The sequence below is a fragment of the Nycticebus coucang genome, chromosome 18 (genome assembly GCF_027406575.1).
Source record: "Nycticebus coucang isolate mNycCou1 chromosome 18, mNycCou1.pri, whole genome shotgun sequence".
Classification (NCBI taxonomy): Eukaryota; Metazoa; Chordata; class Mammalia; order Primates; family Lorisidae; genus Nycticebus; species Nycticebus coucang.
This window is the reverse complement of record NC_069797.1, coordinates 73,012,337-73,036,807: the sequence shown is the minus strand read 5'-3', so window position 1 is coordinate 73,036,807 and position 24,471 is coordinate 73,012,337. Positions and strand designations below refer to the sequence as shown.

General features: G+C 50.4%; 1 protein-coding gene and 1 non-coding gene across 3 annotated transcripts in view; one reads left to right on the top strand and one right to left on the bottom strand.

The window, feature by feature from the left end:
• The window catches only part of DNAI2 (dynein axonemal intermediate chain 2), a 30,299-nt gene extending 6,970 nt beyond the window's left edge, over positions 1-23,329 (bottom strand). For both annotated transcript variants that reach the window (XM_053569036.1, XM_053569035.1), the window contains exons 1-9: positions 23,135-23,329; positions 22,323-22,512; positions 18,261-18,454; positions 16,640-16,801; positions 15,372-15,493; positions 11,856-11,998; positions 10,529-10,642; positions 5,781-5,920; positions 4,675-4,797 (exon numbers count right to left, since the gene is read on the bottom strand). In XM_053569036.1, the coding sequence (XP_053425011.1) occupies positions 4,675-4,797; positions 5,781-5,920; positions 10,529-10,642; positions 11,856-11,998; positions 15,372-15,493; positions 16,640-16,801; positions 18,261-18,443 (987 nt within the window). In that variant the 5' untranslated portion in view covers positions 18,444-18,454; positions 22,323-22,512; positions 23,135-23,329. The remainder of the gene's footprint in view (positions 1-4,674; positions 4,798-5,780; positions 5,921-10,528; positions 10,643-11,855; positions 11,999-15,371; positions 15,494-16,639; positions 16,802-18,260; positions 18,455-22,322; positions 22,513-23,134) is intronic.
• Positions 20,622-20,724, top strand: LOC128571374 (U6 spliceosomal RNA). Its single transcript, XR_008375802.1, has one exon. It is a non-coding gene; the product is annotated as a U6 spliceosomal RNA (small nuclear RNA).
• Positions 23,330-24,471: the final 1,142 nt, after the last annotated feature.

Here is a 24,471-nt window from a genome sequence, read left to right as displayed (position 1 = left end):
AATCACACAGCACCTAGCCTTGTTTCCTATCCCACATCTTAACCTCCAGGCCAGACCAGAACACCTCCATGGAAAGGACCTGAGCCTCAGTGCCCTGAATGGAAAGAATGGGTAAGCCAGGGAGAGGAGGGGAAGGCCTTTGCAAACAGATTCAGATGTCACACTCTGTTTGATGGACTTGCCCTTGAAGAGCCCACAGGTTTATAATTTAAAAAAATTTTTATTTTTCTGTGAAATTTCCTTCTACTAGTAAATCACTAAAAATATAAGTATAAAATCTCTAGAAAATGTTCAGAACAGATCTGTCATCTTCTTCCTCCCCAAATGGGGGCTAACGTCCTTGCTTTGAGGAGACCAATAGATGATGTGTCTTTGTGACATCCATGTACATGACATACTCAGAGGTGCATCTCTCTGGGCCAGGCCCTGGGTGCTCACCTGGGATGGACCACGGTAAAGCTGCACCCATGACTGGAGTGGGGCTGAGGCCCCAAATTCCTCAGGAGGTGGAATATAGGTGCTAACTTCTCCCCAGCACCCCATTGCCCTTGTGCAGACAAGGCCCACTAAAGGCCCCTGACAGAACTTTGTGAGTGTGTGTGGCTGCCAGACAGCAGTCACGGGAAGGCCAGACCATGGAGATGGACACAGAAAGCCAGGCAGGGGGCCTGGTCTGAGTTGAAGCTCTTAGCAGGAAAAATTAGAAGTAGTTGTCCCAGTGGGTTTTGGGACACAGTCCCTGGCATGGGGCGGCATCAAGGAACAGACTTCAGTCCCCCAGGTCCTCCTGACACAGCATGGAACCTGGGTGAGGTGTTACAGCAGCCACAGAGAGGCAGCTGCAGAGAGAGCACAGTGGGGGCTCAAGCTTACTGGGTGTCACCCAGGCTCTAGGGACTGGAATTGGGCCACCTGCTGGCTCACCATTGTCCCTCTGGCTGAGCCTCAAAGTAGAATAAACAGCCTTTCCAGGATCCCTTGCCCCACAGCCTCCCTGCTGTCCTCATGATCAAGGCAAAGGTTGCTGGTTTCCTCCAGGAAGAGGAAAAGATGCTCACCTCACTAAGCCCTGGCTGGTTCAAGAGACTAGGAAGCCTTGACAGACACCTTTGCCCCCACCAGGGGGACCTGGATGGCCCTGAGACCCATACTCAACATGGGAAGTGGATGGAGAAACTGGAATTGGTCTTCAACCAGGGGTGTGTCAGGTGCCACTCAGAAATCCCTCTGGACCAAACAGGGCAGGTGCCTTTCTGTATGTACCCAGGGTCCAGCCATTTTCCCCTTATCCCCTGCCACCACTGTGGCCTGAGCCTCAGTCATCACACACCCAGGTGGTTGCCTCCTAACTGGTCTTCTTGTTCCACCCTTGTTCCCATGACAGTCTCCTCTCCAATGGCCACAACCTAAGGTGACCCCAGTGAACTGTGCCCTGGTACAGTCCTTTCCCTTGGGGGTAGGCATAGCCTTTGCTTCTATGCTACAGAATGCCTTACAGGGACAGGTGTCACTCCTGATGAGATTATGTCATACACGGCTCTGCCTCAGCAAACCTAAGTTAGACTCTCCCTTGCTGGCCATGTTGTGAGGGGGCCTGAGAGAGGGCCAGGACATAGGGTGAGTGATCTCTAGGGCTGACAATTTGTGAGGCAACAGGGGACCACAGTCCTACAACTGCCAGGAGCTTAATTCTGACAAGAACTGGAGGGAGTTTGGAGGCGGATTCTTCCGCAGTCAAGATTCCAGATGAGGGGTGGCGCCTGTGGCTCAAAAGAGCAAGGCACCTGGCCCCATAGGCCGGAGGTGGCAGGTTCAAACCCAGCCCCAACCAAAAACTACAAAAAGAAAAAAAAAAAGATCCCAGATGAGGACATGGCCTTGTGAGACCTTGAGCAGAGGACCCCACTGAAATATGTTCAGACTCCTGATCCACAGAAACTGTGGAGATAAAAAGCATGTATTGCTTTAAACCCTAAATTCGTAATAGTTTGGTAAGCAGCAACAGTAAACAAATATGCGGATCTTTCTATGACATCAATCATCGTCTCCTGTGCTCTAAATCCTGAACAGGCTCCACCTCACTCTGAGTGAAAGTAAAGCCTTCTTCAGGGTCCACAGGCCCTCCATGTCCACCACATGCTCTCCCTAACCTCCTCCTGGCCACCGGCCAACCTCACTCACCCTGCTCCTGCTGCACAAGGCTCCTTGGCTGGTCTTCAAGTACACAGGCCTGCTGCTGCCTCAGGGGCCCTGCAGTAGCTATTCCCACTGCTTTGAACATTGTCCCCCTCAGATAACTGCTTGGTTAATTCTTACTTCCTTCAAGACTTTGGTCAAATCTCATTTCTGCAATGAGGACTTCCCAAATTGCTTTGTTTAATATTCAACCTGACCCCTCAATTCAACCCACCACCCCTAATTCCCCTTACCCCTTGTTCTGCATTTCTGTCCCCATAGTGCCTGCCACCTTCTGGCAGATGTATTTTATTTAAGTTTTTACTGTCTGTCCCACAGCTAGCACTTATCCTACATGTCTAGAACCTGCTATGGAATAGGAGCTTGAAAAATGCATGTTGACTGATCGGATGAGTCTGGAAAAGCCTCACCATAGTGCCCTTACCACCCATTGCCCTGGCTGGACCCTGATACCACCAGCCTAGGAGGTGTGTGGCTCTTCCAGAAGTCCTTGCACAACCGGGCTACACTGTGCACACGCATTCATAGCAGAATCAATCACAACAGCCAAGAGGGGGAAGCAGCCACATGCATGGATAAACAAAAAATGTGGTCTGTCCATGCAGGGGGATGTCCTCCAGCTTTAAAAAGGAAGGAAATTCTGACACATGCTACAACGTGGATGAACCTTGAGGACTTTATGATGAGTGAAATAAGCCAGTCACAAAAAGACAAATACTTCGTGATTTCTCTAGAGGAGTGGAATTCCTAGAAACAGAACACAGGGGGCTGGAGGAGGGGGAAATGGGGACTTGGTGTTCCATGGGTCCAGAGTTTCAGTTTTACAAGATGAAAAAGTTCTGGAGGTCAGTTTTACAACTTGACACTACTGAATTGTACATTTTAAAAATTAGGATGGTAGGTTTTTTTCTACCAAAGTTTAAAAAAATGGGCTGTATGTCAAAGGAAAGCTAAAAGACCAAGCTTGGTCAGGTGCACTGTCTCACACCTGGAGTCCTGGCACTCTGGGAGGCCAAGGCAGGAGAAATTGCTTGAGGCCAGGAGCTCAAGACCAGCAAGGGCAAGACCCCATCTCTATAAAAATTAGAATATGGTGGCAGGTGCCTGTAGTTCCAGTTACAAGGGAGGCTGAGACAGGAGGATTGCTTGACCCCAGGAGTTGGAGGATGCACTGGGCTAGGCTGAGTCCATGGCAATCTAGCATCAGGGGAAAAAAAGACAAAGCTTGGGAGGCCCAGGGAGTAAGTACTCATAATGGAGCAGAAGGGCTCCCCTGAGCTAGTCAGGGAGAGAAGCCATCCAGACCCAGGGCCATCCAGGCTGTAGCCCCAGGCTTCCTGGAGGGCTGGGGGTGGGGATAGCCTGGGCCTTCAAAGTCAGAACCCTGGTTTGAGTCTCAGTACCATCACATACTAGGGCATGACTTAACCTCACTAAGACTCTTCAGGTTTTTCTGGCATGCAAGGACATAACATTAGCTCACAGGACAGTTATGACAGATTACAGAAGCTTATCACATAAAGCCATTGACAGTGACCAGCACACAGTGTGCACTCAGTAAGGAACAGTCATGGGGGAGGTTGATGGGACTCGTGTGGCATGGTCACTACATCCAGAGCATGACCTGGAAGTCCCGGTATCTGGGAAACAATGCTTTCCTGAGCCCTCCTCAGCCCAAGGTCCATGGCCAGTGCCTTCTTTTCTTAAGCCAGGTGAGGGGGGTCAGTCAAACTATCTCCTCCCCCACCTTATCCTACCCACATTCATCCCCAGCCTTGGAGAGAGCTCCCAGGGTAGGTGTGAGGCCAGAGCATCCCACGGTCCTAGGAATGATGTCACAGGATCCTGGTGCAAGCAAGTGACACCCACAAGGGGAAACCAGACCTGACCTCTAGTAAGATATAAACCAGGAGCCAGGCCAGGAGCATCTGGGAACGCTACTGTCTTGCTTTGGAGAGTGAGTCTTCATTTGCTGCTACTAGAGGCTTCCTTCTCTCACAAGTCTGCATGACTGCCCCACTTTGATATTTCTTTACTGTTCCTTCCCAGTTACCAAACACTGACTCTGTGCCTGTGTTCTGGGTCTCATTCTCTCCCCAACACCTCTTTCCCCAGAGGAAGGGAAGTGAGCAGTCCAGGGTCCCACTCGGGGCAGGGACAGAGCCTGGGCTGGACACCAGACTTCCTGAGGCTGGCCTTCTGCCCATGAAGGTTTTCTGGAATCCTGTCCTGTTGGGAATAATTGCCCTCTGTTCAGTCCAGCCACCAGCCAGACAGGGACTTGGCATGACAATGAGAAGCTCTTCTGCCCCCTGCTGGAACTCTGCTGTAAAGACCACACAGGTCTGGGGTGGCCGCAGGCAGTTGGCCTCGCTGGGGCCCGTGCCCTGGGTTCTCTAACACATCAGCCACAGCCTGTCCTAAGCCCTAGCTGCCCTCACAATGAAAGTCGGAGAAGGGATAGCAAGGGTCACTCACCAAGGTGGACTCGAACTCCAGGGAGATAGCCCCCAAGGCGCTCTCCAGATGCTCCTTTTTGGTGATGTCCAAGACCACTACCTCAGTAGGCTCGCTGATCTTCCGGATGTCCCACCACATGACCTGGCGCGAGGAGGGGATGACGCTGAGACCCTGAGGTCCCGCAACACCCCTTTGTTTTGGCTTCTCTCCTGACAACCCCGGGAGCAGCCCCATTTTGAGGGTCACTGCTCAATGCACAGTTCTCAAACCTGGCTGTTCATAAAATCTGCATAACATCCAGATGCTGGGGCCTCACCCAAGACCTACTGAATTACATTGCAGGGGCAAGCACAAGAATCTGTATTCTTCAAGGCTTTCCACACTAGGGTGATATCTAACAACACTAAAAATGCACGTACTCTTCTACCCAGATATCCTACTGCCCAGAACATGTCCTGCAGATGTATCGGCTTGTGTGTGCAGAGATCTAGGTACAAAGACACTTCTTGGTACAATCTTTAAAGTAACAATAAAATATGAAGCTCCACTTAGACAAATTACGGAGCACCCACGTGCTGCAGTCCTTAACAGGCATGGGGCAGAGCTTCATGAAATCAGAAACTGTAAAATATGCAAAATGAAAAATATCAAATGCAGACTAGCATCTAAGGTGTTCAAAAGAAACACAAGCAAAGAAGAGTTGGGCTCCGAGGCTCATGCCTGTAATCTCAGCACTCTGGGAGCCTGAGGCAGGAGGATCATTTGAGCTCAGGAGTTGGAGGTTGCTGTGAGCTCTGATGACACCACATTTTGTCCAGGGTGACAGAGTGATTCTTTGTCAAAAAAAAGAGCAAAAAGAGAGATAAGTGTTTGCTTGAATGTTAGAGACTATTTCTGAAGGCAGACACAGGAAGCTGGTGTAGCGGCGGGGGCAGAAGGCTGCAGACACAGGGAGGACGAGGGTATGTCACTCCCTGTCCTTTTTGGATGCTGTTCCGTGTGCATGTATTACCTACTATTAAATTTCAAAACAAAACGTGGAAGGAAATATTCCAGAGTGATTCGGATGGGGAACGGGGACTTTTACTCTCCTCTTCCCCTGCCCAGGTCCAGCCAGCTGGTACCTGCCCATCTGTGGACGCCGAGAAGCACTCGGTGCCTGTCTTCGACTGCAGCCAGATGGTGCCGTACACGGGGTCCCGGTGGCTGAACTCGATGGTGGACAGCTCCGCCACCAGGCTGCCCTTCCGAATGTCCCACCAGGCTGGTGCAGAGGGAGACCAGGAAGGGGTGAAAGGGAACACAGGCTTCCTTCCCAGGGACAGGGGGCAGGGGACAGAGAGGCTGCTTCTCTTGGCTTGGCAGGTATAATGGTTTTCAGAATCAGGGCCAGGTTCAAGCCAGCCCGAGTCTCCTACCAGCCCCTACAAAATCTCCAGGGGACTCACAGAGTGCAAGCCCTTACCTTGTGCTGAGCGCCTCACTAGGCCCTGGGAAAGACCCCGGGCATAGGACAGGTATGGTCCCCAGAGTTGGGGCAGGAAGGGGGCCCAACAAGCATGGCCCTTGCTGTGGTTGCTATGGTGGCGGGCAAACACATGAGGGTGGTCAGAGAGGTCCTCCTGGATGAGGTGACAGGCAGCTGAGAGAGGCTGAGCCTCAGGATGGAGTGAGTCAGGAATGGGGGAGACTTGTCCCAGGGAAGAGCACACAGAAAGGGTGGGAAGGTGAGAACATTTAGGCAAATCTCTCCCGCTAAATAAACTCCTTCCCTCCCATCCTCTGCACGTTTCCTGCCTCTGTTGGAAAGAAACTCATAGCAGAGCTTTGCGTGGTCTGTTATTAGTGCTTTGCCAAGAAAGACAGGACACTTATCTACATGTATAATCATGCTTTTGTCCTGATAAATTTTGTTTCCACTTTCCTATGTGCATACATTTGGGATTTGGGATTCCCCAGCCCGGGGATAGCTGTCTCTAGGAATGCTGGTTTTATATAGCAACAAAGGTATTCAAGCCCATAAGTTGGTTTTTTTTTTTTTTTTTGAGACAGAGTCTTACTTTGTCATCCTCGGCAGAGTGCTGTGGTGTCACAGCTCACAGCAACCTCCAACTCTTGGGCTTAAATGATTCTCTTGCCTCAGCCTTCCAAGTAGCTGGGACTACAGGTGCTTGCTACAACGCCTGGCTATTTTTCTGTTGTTGTTGCAGTTGTCTTTGTTTAGCTGGCCCAGACTGGGTTCGAACCCACCACCTGGGTGTATGTGGCAGGTGCTCAACGAGCTTTCCCCAAGTCCAAGGCATTTGCCCCTGAACTGAGCAGGCCCAGAAATGAGTTTTCTTAGCTAAGCTTTTTCTGCTTGGGCAGAGCAGTGCTGGAGGGTGGGTCCCGTGGGCCCCCATGGGGGCCCTTCTCACAGCAGCAGAGCCCCAGAGGCTGGGTTGGGCCCAGCTGGCATGAAAAACCATTGAAAGACATTATGAATAATGAATGAGGCTCCTGAATAAATCATGGCAGAGTGGCTCTGCCTTAGTCTTTTAGATCTCTGGAACCCAGATAATCTGGCAGGGAGAATTACGGGAGTCCGTGTCTATTCCATAATCTGAAAGCTCCTTGGGGAGGAGGCAGCAAGTCTGGGGGTGGGACTGAGGGTCTCTGAAGGCCAGGAGGGAGCTGGCGACAGAGAGTTTCCAAGGAGAAGTTTCTCAGACATCCTGGCTTTCCCTTGGAAAGGAAGAGGGAAGTATAAGATTGAGTGGAGGTGGAGGGGTGGGGAGCTCTTTGAATACCTAGGATCAAGGCTAGCTTGGGGTATTGATGTGGGATTGGCCAAAGGTAGTGGGCACATGCAGACGTTCAGAGCTGATGTGGGGAGGTTACATCTGATCGCTCTAAAAATTAAAAAAAATCAGATTTTTAGATGTGCCATCAGCAAAGTAGCAGAGTAAGGACTTCTGAAAACTCTCTCCTCCATAAAAGCAATAAAAAAAAACTAGCAAAAATCATCAGAATCAACTTTTTCAGAACTCTGAAAATTAGCCAAATGATTCCAGCAATCAGCCCCCCCCCCCAAAAAAAATGCAACAGCTGAATCTTGGTAAGAACAGTGAGTTTTGTGACATTTTTTTTTTTTTTGAGACAGAGCCTCAAGCTGTCACCCTGGGTAGAGTGCTGTGGCATCACAGCTAACAGCAACCTCCAACTGCTGGGCTCAAGTGATTCTCCTGTTTCAGCCTCCCGAGTAGCTGGGACTACAGGCATCCGCCACAACGCCTGGCTATTTTTTGGTTGCAGCCATCATTGTTGTTTGGTGGGCCTGGGCTGGATTTGAACCCGTCTGTTCACTGTATATGGATGGCGCCTTAGCCGCTTGAGCCAGCTCTAATTAAGATGTCACACTCCCCAGCTCTGAGATACTTTTGAAAAATAACTTCCAGCTTTTCTCTTGAAAGCCAGCAGCCTGATAGCCACAGGAGGGGACAGATGGGGCTGCAGCTCTGTCAACTGTCATCTAACCTGTGCGATGGTTCCCTGGAAGACCGCTCTTGCAAGGTTGGCTATATTTGACTTGGTTCAGAGTTTGCTCTGTGCAAAAAGTTGTTTCATTAGGGCATCATTGCAGCCCTTCGATTAACTTTGCAGCCTTCCAAGGTGGTGGATAGCAGATGAGGCAAACGGCAGGCTAACCGAAAAGCTTCCAAGGTAAAGCTGCAGCATGAGATGTCTACAGGTACCTTGAGACCCTCTGAGATACTTCTGAGAATCTAGAGGGCCACGTGCATGGGTAGGGGTGTGTGCATGCTCAGAATTACGTCATACTCAGGAAGAGTGTGAGAAGGCCCTAAACCAGTGGTTCTCAATCTTCCTAATGGTGCAATGTATTTTCGTTGTTAAAAAGGGGGTGCAACCCACAGGTTGAGAACTGCTGCCCTAAACGCTCATCTCTGACCAACCCTGAGGGTCCATGCAGATGTTAAGGTGGAGTTGACAGCTGCCTGCCTGGTAAAGTCATGGGAGACTTACTGGCTTCAGGGGTTTGAGGAAATATTTGTCTAGTCGTTAACTGATGGCTCTGCTAACCAAGTAGAGACTGTAGTGGTCACACATGACAAGGAATACATACTTTCCAGAATTAGTTAAGGAAATTCACTAATGACATAAACAATGACTACAAGAAACAGCAACAAAAACAAACCCTGGGAGGTGCAAGATTCTGCTTTCCATGGTTGTCACATTATATACTGCAAAAAGTCCAGTTATCAACCAAAAAACTACAAGGCATGCAAAGAAACAAGAAAGTATAGCCTACATACAGGGGAGGGGAGCAATAAATAGAGACAGTCTACAAGGAAGCCCAGATGTTGAACTTACTAACAAAGACCTTAAATCAGTTACTTTTTTTTTTTTTTAGAGACAGAGTCTCACTTTGTCGCCCTGAATAGACTGCTGTGGCATCATTGCTCACAGCAACCTCCAGCTCTTGGGCATAGGTGATTCTCTTGCCTCAGCCTCCCAAGTAGCTGGGACTACAAGCGTCCACCACAACCCCTGGCTATTTTTTTTATTGCAGTTTGGCTGGGGCCGGGTTTGAACCTGTCACCCTTGGTATATGGGGCTGGCACCCTACCCACTGAGCCACAGGTGCCACCCTTTAAATCAGTTACTTTTAATATATTCAAAGAACTGAAGGAAATCACATCTAAAGAACTAAAAGGGCTGGGCGTAATGGTTCATGCCTGTAATTCTAGGACTTTGGGAGCCCAAGCCAGAGGATTGCTTGAAGCCAAGAATTTGAGACTGGCCTGGGCAACGTAGTGAGACCCTGCTTCTGTAAAAATTATAAAAGATTAGCTAGGTGTGGTAGCACACCCCTGTAGTCTCAGCTACTTAGGACACTGAGTTGGAAGGACTGCTTGAACTCAGAAGTTTGAGGTTGCACAGTGAGCTATGATTGGGCCACTGGATTCCAGCCTGGATGACAGAGCAAGACCCTGTCCCACTCCCTCCAAAAAAAAGAAAAAGAAATTAGAAATTGAAGAGCAAATTAAACTCAAACAGAAGGAAATTATAAAGATTAAAGTAGAAATAAATGAAACAGAGAATTTAAAAAAAACTGGGAAAATCAATAAAACCAAAAGTTGTTTCTTTGAAAAAAATAAAAATAAACAAACCTCTAGGTACATTTACCAAGTTAAAAAGGGGGAAGATTTAAATTACTAAAATCAAGCACATGGGAACCTTTGGGGTTGTGCTCCAAGGTGACAATGAGGTGAAACAGGAAGTCACTACTAACACTGTAAAAGGGAAAACGATTATAAGGGAATACAATGAACAATTATATGTCAACAAATTCGATTATCTTTCTAGAGGAAACGGAAAAGTTCCTAGAGAAACAGAAACTACCAAAACTAATTCAAGAAGAAATACAAAATGCGAAGAGACCTACAGCAACTTAAGGGATTGGATTAGTGATTTTCAAACTTCCAACAACAACAACAACAAAAAAGCCTAGGAAGAACTAATACAAATTCTTCACAAACTCGAGGGAACAGTTCCCAGTTAGTTGTCTAAGGCCAGGGCTGCCCACACCCATTACCATGTGGGTCTCCCTGACTGCCTCTCCCAAGATGAGTTCCCCAGTGGCGGGGCCCTAGTCTTTGACTTTATTAAAGTTATAGTTGTTTCATTTTGTTTGTTTTGAACTAATTTTAGACTGAACTATGACAATAGCAGACACTGCTGAGGCGCCAGGAAACCTCCTTTATCACGTGTCAAGATTGGTCCCCTATAGGAGGCCCAAGCCCTGGCAGCTGTGGGCTCTGGCCAGGCGGCAGCGGGATGGACTCCCGTAAGTGCCTGGGTTCCTCCTTACCTATCTGCCCATTGTAGCAGCCTCCCAGGAGCACATGGGAATCTTTGGGGTTGTACTCCAAGGTGACAAGCGGAGAAGGTGGCTTCAGAGTAAGTTCAGGTTTGTTGGGGTTTTCTATAAAGCAAAAAAAAAAAAAAAAAATTATCTGACCAGGACTGGAAGGAAAAGAACACCATCTGCCACTAACCCTTCTGCAGGTTGTGGGGTGGGGAGGGGCAGAGAGGGAGCCTGGAAGCTTCTCTGGACTCTCTTCCAGGCTGTACCCTCTGGCATTCTTGGGCCCAGGGGTTCTGCTGACGGTTTTATTTTTGGCGATTGGGGTGCGGTATGTGTGTGTTCAATTATATTTCTAGTCCACTCTGGGTTTAGTGTGGACCAAGATTTTGGCCCTAAGGTTTTTATACAAAGTCAGTTCCCCACCCCTGCCAATTTTTTCTTTTTTGTGAGACAGAGTCTCACTCCCCTCGGTAGAGTGCCCTGGTGTCATAGCTCACAGCAACCTCAAACTCTTGGGCTCAAGCGATCCACCTGCCTCAGCCTCCAGGAGTATAGGCGCCCACAACACCTGGCTAGTTTTTCTGTTTTTAGTAGAGGCAGGGTCTCACTCTTGATCAGGGTAGTCTTGAGCTTGTGAGCTCAGGCAATCCTCACATCTCTGCCTCCCAGAGTACTAGGATTGTATGTGTGAGCCACTGAGTCCAGCCTCCCCCAACTTTTCTGAACCTGGTCTGGGGACTGGACATGGTGATGGGGTCTACCCCCAGGGTTGCTGTGAGAACTCACTGAGCTGCTCAAGTGCGGTGGGCATTGGCTCCGTGATTGGCACCTACACATTCGTGTTAATAGTAACGATGGGAAGCCTGAAAACCTGACTCCCACCACCACCTGGCTCCCACCAGCCCCTTGCCCTTCAGAGACAGCTCTTCTGTGGACAATGATCTGTGTTCCCAAATGGAGGACCGTGAATTAAGGGCAAGTGTCAGAAGAGGTGAGAAGAAAGAACAAGTCCCCTCTCCCCCTTGGGTTCCTTCTCAATCCACTGGGCGCTCTTTCTTACATGCTTTTTAAGGGCTGAGAATTGGGATCCCATGCCCCAGATTAAGGATCTGGAGTTGGAGGGACTTTCCTGCTTCTGCTCTGGCTCTGCTCGGCTGTGCCTGAGCCCAGACACGGAAGGGATCAAACAGTGGCTGCCTGGCCCCTCCCTGTGGGAAGCAGCCCTGTGAGTATCCTAACCTTTGGCTCTTGCTTTCCACCCCTTGGCTTGTTCTGGCCCTAGCTGTGCCCCTCTGCCTGTCTTGTTCACCAGGACCCTGCTGCCTCTCACCCAGGTCCCAGATGTACGAATCACTGCTCATGCCCATGGGTGCCCGCTGAAAATTCAGGCAGGAATACGCTATGGCCAACTTTCTGTTGCCATCAGGGTGCCAGGAAAGGTGTGTGGCTGACCGCTTGATTTCCTGGGGGTCCCTTCAGGAGAGAGGAAAGAAGACAGAAGAGTGAGGCTCCCCAATTTCTTAGTAACTCAAGTGTTTCTTCTAAAAAATTCAATTATATTTAAGCAACCACATTCCCTCAGGGCAATGTACTTTAAAAACAAAGTTTACAAGACTCCCATCAATGGAAAAACCAAGCTCCAAGCTCACCTGTCATAAATAGAAGACAATAATGAAAATTCAAATGATGGAAACAAAACATTAAGTGCCTGCTGAAGGATTTTGGTCCTGAGATCTGATCCTCCATTACCATAAAAATACAAAGGGGACAGCAAATCCAGAAGTCTGCTCCTTGGTATTTGCCCAAATGAGTTGAAAACTTCTGACCACACAAAAGCCTGCATGTGAGCATTTATAGTAGCTTTGTTATGACAATTTTGAGATACACAAAATTCCAGAAATGTAAAATTCACATGGACAGAAACAAATGAAGCCCTCCCAGCAACTCTTATCCTTGCTTGGTAAGCCAAGCAAGATGAAACACGCACAGGTGAATCGGAAAGGATGCTGTCAGGCCGGGAGCGGTGGCTCAGGCCTGTAATCCCAGCACTTTGGGAGGCCCAGGTGGGCAGATCGCCTGAGCTCACCAGTTCAGGACCAGCCTGAGCTAGAGTGAGGCCCCCGTCTCTAAAAATAGCTGGGCATTTTGGCGGGCGCCTGTAGTCCTAGCTATTCTGGAAGCTGAGACAAGAGAATCACTTGAGCCCAAGAGTTAGAGGTTGCTGTGAGCTGTGACGCCATGGCACTCTTGGCGGGGTGGGGTGGGGTTGGGGGGGCACGACAAAGTGAGACTCTGTCTCAAAAAAAAAGAAGGACACTGTTGACTGTGTTTCTTGGAAGTAAAATAATGACCATCACAAAATTTGTCTCAAAACTTTTGCAGTGGCCCACGTAACTGCCAAAACTTGGAAGCAACCAACCTGTCTTTTGGTAGGTGAATGGATAATAAACTGTGCTGAATCCTGACAATGGGATATTATTCAGTACTAAAAAGAAATGAGGGTCTGGCCCAGAGGCTCACGCCTGTAATCCCAGCACTCTGGGAGGCCAGTGCAGGTGCATTGCCTGAGCTCAGGAGTTTGAGACCAGCCTGAGCAAGAGTGAGACCCCGTCTCTACTAAAAATTAAAAAATCAGCTGGGCTTGGCAGTGGGCACATGTGATCCAAACTACTTGAGAGGATCGCTTGAGCTCAGGAGTTCAAGTCTAGCCTGGGTGACATAGTGAGATCCTGTCTCTAAACATTAATTAATGAAATTAAATTTAAGAAAAAACTACAGGGAGAGATGGGCGATTCTTCCTTTAAAAAAAAAAAAATGCTGTCTTTCACAGTCCAGAAAAAAGGACAAAAGACTTAACGGCCCCAAACTGAGAGCTTCTCCTCACAGTACTCAGACAGAGGAAGGATGATGGGCAAGGAAGTAACTTCCTCTCGGTGGGATTCAGCCCTGCTTCCTCACCCGGGCACCAGGACAGAGGAAAGAGCTGGCTGGGAGGCAGAGGACCAGAGACTCACCCTCTGTTGGGTCACCCACCCACCGAGTGCCCTAGGGCATACCGCCTCCTGGGGGTCAGTTTTCTTCTCAGCAAACCACAGAGGTTGGCCAGCACGATCTCTGCTGCACCATCCTTCTGGGGAGCTCCACTTGTGAGGTCAGCAGAGGCAGCTCCTGTCCACCTGTGCCCTTCCCTGCACCGCCACTCTGTACACTACAGTTCAGCCCTGGATCAGAAAAAGGCCCTTTCCGGCTGTGCTGGGATGGGGGTCAGATATTTCCAGGGCCCCCAGTGGACGGTGGTAGCTAAATAAATCCCCCAGGGTTGGCACTTGAGATGAGTCACTTCCAAAATGCCTTTCGTCTCTGAAATCTTGCAGCACCCAGCCCTAAGACCTGCCCCTGTGCCTGGTCCCAGAGGTGCACAGCCTCCCCATCCCCCTGGGTGACCCTCCAGCCTTCTGCTCTTCTTCACTCATCCGCATCACCTTACCTTTAACACATGGACAGACTGAGGCCACCAGGCACCGTGCCCCTCACTTCTGCCCCCATCCTAGCCATGAAGGCAGCCCCGTCCACCAAATCTCCACAGATGAGGTCCTTCTACCTGTGTCCTCACCCTTCCCTATCCCCAAGCTTTCCTTCCCGTGGGGCGTCTTTCTAACACCCAATAAATGTGCTCAAAGGCTGTTTGAGGTCAGTGCCTTCATTTCCTGAGGCTGCTGCAATGTGGCACCAAAGACCCAGTGTCTTCAAATACCAGAAGTTTATTCTTTCACAGTTCTGGAGGCCAGAAGTCCAAAATCATGGGCATTCTCCCCATGTCAGCATATACACATACATGTACACACACATACATACATATGCGCTATACAGTTGCTCTGACTCACGGCAGGGTTAGGTCCTGATAAACCCACGGTAAGTTGAAAATATCAGAAGTCAAAAATGCATTTAATACACCTGCCAAACCTCATAACCTAGCCTACCTTAAATTCTACCTTAAATGTGCTCTAAACACTTACATTCGCCTACGGTTGGGCAAAATCATCTAAGACAAAGCCTATTTTATAGTAAAGTGTTGAGTATTTCACATCATTGACGGAACATTGAGCTGACAATGACAACCAGAATGGCTGTCGAGGTACTCAACATCCGGCTTCTACCGAGTCATGTCGCTTTCACACGATCTTCAGTAAAGCTGAAAAATCATTCACCCAAAGTCAGGAACTGTATGTACGTTTTAAACAAAAACTAGCACACTCCAAGAACTGTTCTACACTTTGATTTGGTTTTCACATAATAAATCTTGGAAATTACTCCCTATCGACCCAAAAGGAGTTACCCTATTCATTTTATCAGCTGCCTGGCACTCCCCGGTCTGGGCACAACAGCATCACGAGGACCAGCCCCTGCAAATGGAGCTAAATTGTTCCAGCCTTTGGCCGGCACCCACCTGCCACAGTGACCGTCCACACACATGCCAGTGGGATGAATCCCTGCTGTCCACCTGCCATCCCTCAAGGTTATTCCCAGATACACGCCCACGAGTGCAGGATGAAGTGGTGGTCATTTATGTGTGCTGCTTTGTACTTATGCCCCCAGTACGCAGCTTGGCAAATTCTCTGTGAGTCTCTCCCCAGGGTCTGTCACCCCCTTTCCAGCACCACACCTGCCCCCAAGGTGGGTGGAGACCATTTGTCAGCTGGGAGCCTTATTTCTCTGCCTCTTTATGAAGCTCTGAGCTCAGAGAGCACTGCCCCCATGGCACATGATGGCTGGGAAAAAAATTGCCTTTGAGGGAAACCACAGGGGTAGAGAGGTAGGCCAGACACATGCCCAGCTGCAAAGCTACCTGAAAACATTGATGGTTTTAGCAGAAGGGGCCTCATCTGTCACCTCCACTGCCTCCTCGTCGGTGAAGTACTCCTGGTAGATGTCGATGGCGTTGTTCTGCTTGATGCAGTGCTCCATGATCTGCGGGAACATGTCAGGTCTTAGTGGTAAAGGGGGTAGGCGTCCTTTCAGACTGCCCAGGGCTGAGACAGGGAGGGCAGGGGCAAGACATACCTGCCTCTCCTTCCAGCCCATGCATTTTCAATGCAGGCACTTTCGATTAGTTCTTAGGAGTAAAATACTACTACTTTCTACATGCAAAGCATCAGTACACATGCAGCACTTAAACAGACATATGGTCTACCTGCAGTGGGAAAATTTCATGGGGGGAGGAGGAGGTGATTAGGAAGATGGTAATGCAGAAAAGGTTGAAGAACACTGCTCTGGCCAAACGGAATTATTAATGCCTCCGTATATAGGCGCCCATCTCCCAGGGCCTCCACCCAGAGTGCCCTCTTTATCATTCCAAATGTTCGGCATGGGAAATCCTGCTACCTCTCTCCCAGGAAGCCTTCCAATCACTTCAGCAGGAGACTGACTCTCCTTCCTCAGGAGGCAAAATGGCAAGTCACCCTTCTCTTAAAGCTCTTTCTTTCTTCTCTCTCTCTCTTTTTATCTATTTATTTATTTTTTGAGACAGTGTCATCCAGGCTGGACCGCAGTGGCACAATCATAGCTCACTGCAGCCGCAAACTCCTGGGCTCAAGTGATTCTCCTGCCTCCACCCCCGAAAGTGCTGGGTGTATTACTGGTGTCAGCCACTGTCCCCGGCCTAGCATTTCTTTCTTTCTAGGTTATGTGGTGATGTCTCTGCATTTGGCTTTGACCTCCAGCAGATTGTAAACTCTTTGTAAATGCAGAATGTGAGATTCATTTTGCCACCTCCACTGAGCCTGGAAGAGACTTGAGCTCAATCTGAATTTGCTGAAGGAATGAATAACCCCTAGTGGCTGCCGGGTGAGGCTCTTTTGGGGTCCTCCATGGTCAAGGGACTTGCTGCTCTTCAGGCTCCTCCTAAAGCCCATTCAGCCCTGCACCTCCCTGCCTTACCCTTTGGCCTGCTATTGGGGGACCTCCATCTGCTCCCAGACAGACGGCTGCATAAGGGGTCAGCTAGTCTCCTTCCCCCAGTAGCCACAGAAGCCCACACAGGGCTGGCTGGGCGTGGCACCCCGGGGGCCCTGGAGTGCTGGGCGAGGCCTCCGCAGCTGGGTGGAGAAGCCTCACCGAGCCCAGCTGCATGATGGCATTGATGTAGTTCTCGTCCTTCTCCACTTTCTTCCGGAAGCGGATGGTCTGTTCCAGCTCCATCGGGTTCACATCCTTGGGCCAGCCGCCCTCCACGTGGTTAACTCCCCGGGTCTCCATCTCAAACCGCTCTGTGTTGGCCTGAACAGAGAGCCACAGGTGAGAAGGTGTCTGTGTCTGGGACACTCATAAGCAGAGTGGCTCCCAGGGCTGGGATGGCGAGGGCCAGGGCACAGTATTCTCAGGTACCAGCAAGGAACTTCCCGGTCCTCAGGTCGTCACGTAACAGTGCCACCTTGTGGAGCCAGCAGTTTTGCAACTGATTCCAGAAAGTCCAGTTCTCTAACTTGCTCTGAACCCTAATGGGCCAGAGGAGCCCGCCCACCTGTTCTGTGAGAGTCCAGAGGAAAAAAGGAGCGAATCATCCCCTTCACTCTGTCATTAACAACATCCAGAGACCAAAACATTACAGGCCACTCAGAGTGGGGCTTGGCTTTGCTGGTCCTATCTGTTGGTCTTGTCATTTTGCCTTCTTGCCATTTTCTCTCTCTCTCTCTCTTTTTTTTTTTTTTATTGTGGTAAAACGCATGTCATATAAAATTTACTACTTAACTTTTTTTTTTTTTTTAAGTGAAAAAGTCTCACTGGGTTCAAGGCCTAGATTGGGTTCAAGTGTTTCTCCTGCCTTAGCCTCCGAGCAGCTGGGACTACAGGACCAGAGCACCATGCCTGGCTTACTGTATAACCACTTATAAGTATTAGATTCACTGGGATGATCACACACAATGTTGTGCGACCATCACTGCTGTCTAGTTCCAAACTTTTACATCATGTCACTGGGAGCCTTGTACCTACTGAGCAGTGGCCCCCACCTCCCTTTCATTTTTAAGATGGTGCTCTTGAAAGGTAAAAGTCTGGACAGGGCAGAGCTGTGACAGGAGGGCCTCACAGGGTGTGATGTGGCCCCCGGGGTGGCCATTCTGTCTGTTGGCTACACCCCAGGCACAGTAGTCCTCGTCCCCAAGGCAGCAGTTAGACCTGCTGAACTGCGAGTCACTGGAATCACCCACACCCATACCTACCTGGCTGTTGAATGTGCTTTGACCAAATCAAGTGATTTTTCCCTCAATCAATCTGGACAGGATAAATCAGGTTGGTTATCTTATTCCACCTAATTTCCTCAGCAGTGCTTGACCTGGTCAGGAGCAGATCACATAGTCCACACACACAGGGAGCTCTCCAGGTCCAAACGGCAGAAACTTTTCTGTAGATCACTACCCTTCTCTCCAGAAGGGAAGCCGTCTGTAGAAAGAAACCCCACACCCCCTAATCCCTCTCCCAGCTGTGCCAAATGGTCCAAATGACGCTGACAAGCAATTAGAGATAAAGCAAGAGCCCCGGGAGAGAGACCATCTCGGGTCACATTCACCTGGCCTAGCTAACAACTGGCGCTGGGCCTTCTCCTGACCCTGTGCACTGTGGTGGGTCTTGGGGGGCCTCTGTGCTCACCCTTCCAGCATCTGCAGGAGTCCCCTCTAACTAGTTTTCAGGTGCCCCCTGGGCCCCCTGCCCACCCACGCCCTCAGTGGCCCAGACCCACCTCATGTTCTGACATGCTGGCTGAACACTGGATGCCCGTGTCCACTGGGCTCCGCTCCACGAACTGCTCGGCCAGCTCTGGGTTGGGCGGGATGTCGATGTTCAACTCGGCCTGGCGGTCGGAGAAGTTGCACTGCTTCCCAAACTCGCTGCGCTTCTTGAGGTACACGTACACGATCTCCATGGCAATGGTGGCTGCGGGGGCGAGGGAGGGTGTGGGGTGAGGGCCCCACACTTCCCTGTCTCCCCCATCTCACTGGGTGCTCCATGTTCTCAATCTGATTGGGGTGGGACGAGGTGAATCTAGGGAATTTATCGAGAAACTGCTTCTGCATTTTAAAAAATCCTCCAAGTGCAGACTGTGTTTTAAGTCTTAATCTTGTTTGGTTCCTGCAGTTGCTCTCCGAAGTAGGCAACAGGTAGCCTGAGGGGCCTACCGGGGCTCACACAGCTAATAGGTGCTACGGCTGGTCTGCCCGACTCCAAAGCTCCTACCTACCATGACGCTGTTTGTACTGAATCAGTATTCTTTTTGGGAGGCAGGAAGAGGCACCGACGGTGATGATGTTGGGCCTGAATCACACAGCACACAGATTTGGGATCCTTTTCTGGAAACTCCCACCCAACTGTCCAAGAGGCTTATCCTCTGGCAGAGCTCTAGGTCACGGGCCTCTGCCTGCCACCACCTTCTGGGGGCCCCACTGGGCATCTCTTCCCTCCACATCACTGCAGCCAGGACAGCTATGACACAGTTGAGAGAAGGAGCGAGCCACAGCATCTGACGTGCCCTGCTGGTCACAGAAGGCACACCGGGGAACTGAGAAGAGGGCTGGGCTGGGCCCTGACGTCACTTGCTCTCTTCGCAGTTCTGGCCCTGCCCTCTCCAGCCGTGTGACCTTGGCCGGGCCACTCAGTCTTCCCAAGACCTGACACACTCGTGATTTGCTGAGAAGGGAAATGAAAGTGCTCCTGTGGCTCAGTGAGTAAGGCGCCGGCCCCATATGCCGAGGGTGGCGGGTTCAAACCCAGCCCCGGCCAAACTGCAACCAAAAAATAGCCGGGCATTGTGGCGGGTGCCTGTAGTCCCAGCTGCTTGGGAGACTGAGGCAAGAGAATCGCGTAAGCCCAAGAGTTAGAGGTTGCTGTGAGCCGTGTGACGCCACGGCACTCTACCGGGCGGTACAGTGAGACTCGGTCTCCACAAAAAAAAAAAAAAAAAGAAAGTGCTCCCTTGGCCACACAGCCTGTGTTCAAACACAGGGCAGGAGAGGGCTATCTCACTGATGCTGACTGGAAGTCTTAAAAACACAATAGGCAGTTCCCACAAATTGCCCTTCACTCCAAAAGAGACCCTGCCCCTCTGACCTCCCTTCATATCACTAGACTCTACTGGGTCTGAGGGCTTGTTCAGTGACATAGATGGCTGGCCACTTGCCAGGCTCTGTCTGTGACATTACGCTATGGAACGAGCAGAGCAGACTGTCTGCTGGCCACCCTAACTCCCCCAAATCGTGCCTTTGATGGCAAGTTCCCAAAGGTCGAGAGGTTAGGGCTATACGGGGCTCCTGGGGCTGCACAGGACCCTCCCACAAAAGCTGCCCGGTGAGTGGTGCTGCTGCTGGGCACGGAGACAACAAATTACAGATGAGCTGGGATTTGCGACCAAGGCCCTTTCAACACCTAAGAGATGAGGCTCTTGCCCGTGACCGAGTGCTGCTATCTTTGAACGAGCTGAGGGTCTGGTGGGAAAATAACTGCAGGGAGTATCCCCTGCTTTCAGTAAAATCCATACAGAAACATCTAAACAGGAAACGGATTTAAAAAAGAAAACACTATTCAAAAGAATTGCTAGAGCAGCAATTCACTGTACTAAGCAACTTTGTCCTTGAGTTTTTGCCCGGGAATGCCCTCTAAGGCACCCTAAATGACTCTACTTTTTAATTTTTTTTTTTTTTTTTTTGGTAGAGACAGAGTCTCACTTTATTGCCCTCGGTAGAGTGCCATGGCATCACACAGCTCACAGCAACCTCCAACTCCTGGGCTTAAGCGATTCTCTTGCCTCAGCCTCCCGAGTAGCTGGGACTACAGGCGCCCACCACAACGCCCAGCTATTTTTTGGTTGCAGTTCAGCCGGGGCTGGATTTGAACCCGCCATCCTCGGTATATGGGGCCGGGGCCTTACCGACTGAGCCACAGGCGCCGCCCATGACTCTACTTTTTAAAGAAATAAATTACATAGAATTTTCTAGGTATGTACAGATTTTACGAATGCCAAACAATATACTTTGACTTTATTCTCATCATAGTTCCCATGATTCTACTTATGCAATAGGCAAACATTTATTAAACCCACCAAGCACACTCACTTCAGCAGCACATATACTAAAATTAGAATGATACACAGAAGATTAGCGGGGCCCCTGCACAAGGATATCACGCAAATTTACGAAGCTTTCCATAATTTTTAAAAAAGAAAAAGAAAAAACCCACTGTACATAATCAAGACTGCAGTGTACTAGCATAAGCATAGACACTCAGATCAATGGAATGGAATTGGGAGTTCAGAAATAAACCTTTATGCTATGGTTGACTGATTTCTGACAAAGGTCTTGAGGCTGAGCAGTGGGAGGAGGGATGGAAGGATGGTCTTTTCAGCAAATGGTGCTAAGACAACCGGAGATTCCCATGCAAAACAATGACCATAGACCCCTACCTCACGCCATGCACATGCCTCTTTTCCGTGGTTTGGAAACTCTTTCCTAGGTGGAAACAATGGCTTAGAGGGCACAGGGTGGAGAGAGAGGCCCAAACTGCAGCAGGGTGCCCTAATGTGTTAATTCTACACGAACAAAGACAGAACCTTGTGAAAAATATGCTAATTCAGTGAAATTCTCCCCTCGGCCAACACATTGTGAAGCACCTGTGCCTCCCACTCAGGGCTGCTGGGCTCAGGCAATTAGGGGCTGCCTGTCTGTCCCTCTTCTAAAAGACAATTGCTATGCGGGCTCCCAGGGGATACAAGGAGGCTTAAGAGAATGAGGAAACTCCAGGAAGACAGAAATAGCCTCTTTATCCCAGATCAGATTTTTAACAGCTTTGCTTTCCTTCTCCGAGCTTCCCAAGGCCAAGCCCCAAGGGAGAACAGAGGCATTGTCTTGTGTCTGGAGGCAGACAGAGGGACATTTAAAGGCTGGCGGGTGATGGGAAGACAGCTCATTCAAGGACCCAGAGCAGGCTCTTTCTGAGAAGCTGGCAGGGCAGGAAGATGAATAGCGAGGTCTCAGGGTGGCCCCTCCACCCCCTGTGAGACCATCACTCATGGGTGGGCTTCCCCAAGCAGGCCCTGAGCAGGGGTGCCTGCAAGGGAGTTCACTGGGGAGGGGGGAGAAGTGTCACTGACCTCTGGTAGTTTCAAGGGGAGATTGCTCCCCACCCGTGGGAACCTAGCGCCCCAGAGGTGTACAGAATAAAACACAGGAACACACAGAACTGGGAGGGATGCTCTTGTCCAAACATCAAAAATGCAAGCATCTCCCCATCCCTGGGGAGGGAGTCAAATTGGAACCATCACTGACTATAAAAACAAAACTCATCTTGTGCAGTGAGAATGAGCAAAGTAATTCCTGGAGAGAACTTCCCATGGCTTAAGAGAAAGTGTGTTTTCCAAGCTGGGAGGAAGGCCAAGAAAATATTGGGAAGGAGGAGTGTCAGTGTGGGAGCTTAGAGGGAGGGAGGCTGGTGGGGTCCACACTGGATTCCGGGTGGGAAAAGGAGATGAAACCACTTTCTTCTTCTTAATCCCTGGGGCAGCCCCAGGCTGGTGGGCCTTGCGTGGCTCCTGACAGGGCAGAAGAATGACAGGGAGGGTGTCCTTCCCTCTTCCTTATGCACCTTCTGGAATTCTGGGGCCCTACGGGGGAGTCATTCTACCTTCAAAAGAGCCAGACCTCCCTAGCCATCTGTAATGCTAGCTAGGCATGGCTGAGCCCTCACCAGGAAAGTGGAGATGGAGGTGAGGGAGAGATGGGAGGAGGTCCCCAGAATTGAAGAGCGATGCATTTACCTGCTCTCCACACTCCACTGCTGTCTCCTGGAGATGGTGGTCTCCTTCCTTAGTCCAATGCCCAAGGCCTGGTGCAGAGAAAGGGGCTCAAGACTCACACTGTCACCTGTTGCATGTGTGACTGGGACACCAGCTCTCAACCAGGGGTCTCTAGAGCTCTCTCCCCTATTCCTCTTCTTCCTCTAACAACCTTGAAACACAAAGCAAAGGATTTGAGAGGGAAAACACAGACTGGGGTGGGGGTGAGGGCTCTGAAAGCTGGGAGAAGATGCAGGTCATGCAGGTCTGTGCTCAAGTGGTCCAGGAAGAAGGAACGCATGGATTCTGGAGGGACTCATCAGCTGTGTGACCTTGGTCATGATGCCTGCTAGGCATGACAATGTCAGCTCCCAGGCTGGCCAATAAATGAAAGGAAGCACTTAAAGAGCCTGCCACCTCGCATGTGCACAATACTATTAATTTCCTTCTTTCTAGTCTTAAGAGAAAGCTTTCCTCCTAACCCTCTGGCTTGCCACCACTTAGCCCTAAGCTGTAAACCCTGTAGCGGTCCCCAGCCCACCCCAGGGCACAGCCTGCATCAGGACCTGATGGGAGTGGGGGTGCAGGAGGCAAGGTGTGCAGAGGCTACAGGGGCGCATGACTAGGGGGTATCTGAGGCAGAGGGCACGAGGAGCTGTGGTGCTGGCACCCACCATGGGGCAGAGCTAGCCCCAGAGGAAGCTCCCCAGAAGTTGTTTGGTCATTACTACACTGTGGAGGGGGTTCCCCTTTCATTCTCCACTCTCAGGCGTCTTCCCACGCCGGCCCCTTACCTTGGGTCGGCTCTGCCTACCACCGGGCCTCTGAGGACGCAAGCCAGCACCAGAGCCAGAGCCGAGGTCTGGGTCGCCTCTCCCCAAACCGCTCAGAGCAGCCGCGGAGTTTATCCGTTGCCTAGCAACCCCAGCCGGGGACCCAGAGCCCGGCGGAAGGTCGCAAAGCACGTGACTCCGGTCCCGCCACCTCGGAAGCGCCTGTCCCTCTTCTCCCTTTTGGAAGTCTCCAGTATTAGGAGAAAAATTAACCAACAAGTTACTAAATGCCAGAAATGATAAACGTTTATAGGGGCTTGGCCAAGGCACTTATCCAAGTCTACAAACATGCATCAGGCCAGGAACCGAGAGAACGCAGACAAGAGCAGCCTGTGCTTCTGGAAGCCCTGAGCCCTGGCTGGTGGGGGCTGGCTCTGCTGTCTGCTTAGGATCTTGGCAGGTTATTCTGCCTCGCCTGCCTTCAGTGTCCCCATGGCTCTGCTACCCTACCCCCTGCACGTTGTATAATAAACAGGCCTCCTGCCACGCTGGAATGGAAGCCCCTTGAGATAGGGGCTGGGAATATCCACAGCTTAGCTCTGTGGATGGCATATTGTCAAATGCGTTGAGCTCGCTGAATGAATGAACCAGATGACGCAAGTGTTTCTAAGGGGCTTAAGGCAATTAAGCGAGATAATTTAAACTCAAAGAAGGGAATCTGGGATGGAAAGATGAGTTTGAACCCCAGTTTAGCCACTTACTAGTTACATAAACTTGGACAAGTTCCTTTCTTTTCTAAGGCTCAACTTTCCTCATTTGCAAGGTGGGGGAATGGTGGCAGTTCTCATGGGATAACTGGGAGGATGAAGTGAGAGGATGACACAGAGGGTGTCCAGCCCAGTGCTGAAGGCAGAGTGGGTGCTGCTGGGATGAACAGCAGCTCAAGGAGAGGGGTTAACCTGAGTTCAGGGGCTGACGTCAGAGATTTGGACTGGGGCAGACAAGGAATGAGTCATCCAACAAGTGGGATTTGGGGTTGGTACCGGGTCTTGAAAGATATTACAGTTATGAGTTGCAGGCGGAAGAGGCAGGGAGTGCAGACTGGGGGAGGGCGTGGTGTGAGCAAAGAAGGGGTGGGTGGCTAAAAGGATAAAGGGTGGGGGGGATGATTGGTAGGTCACTGGAGTTGACAGTCCTTGCAGGGAGAAAATGAGAGGAATTTGGAAAGGTCAGCAGGGGCCAGTCTGTGGGGGGTCCCAAGAGGCAGCCTAAGGTACCCAGACATCTGGCGGGAAGCCCTGAGCTGGCTGTTGGAAAGAAGGCAAAGTTCCCTTCCCTTTCCCAACTTCTCCAATGAA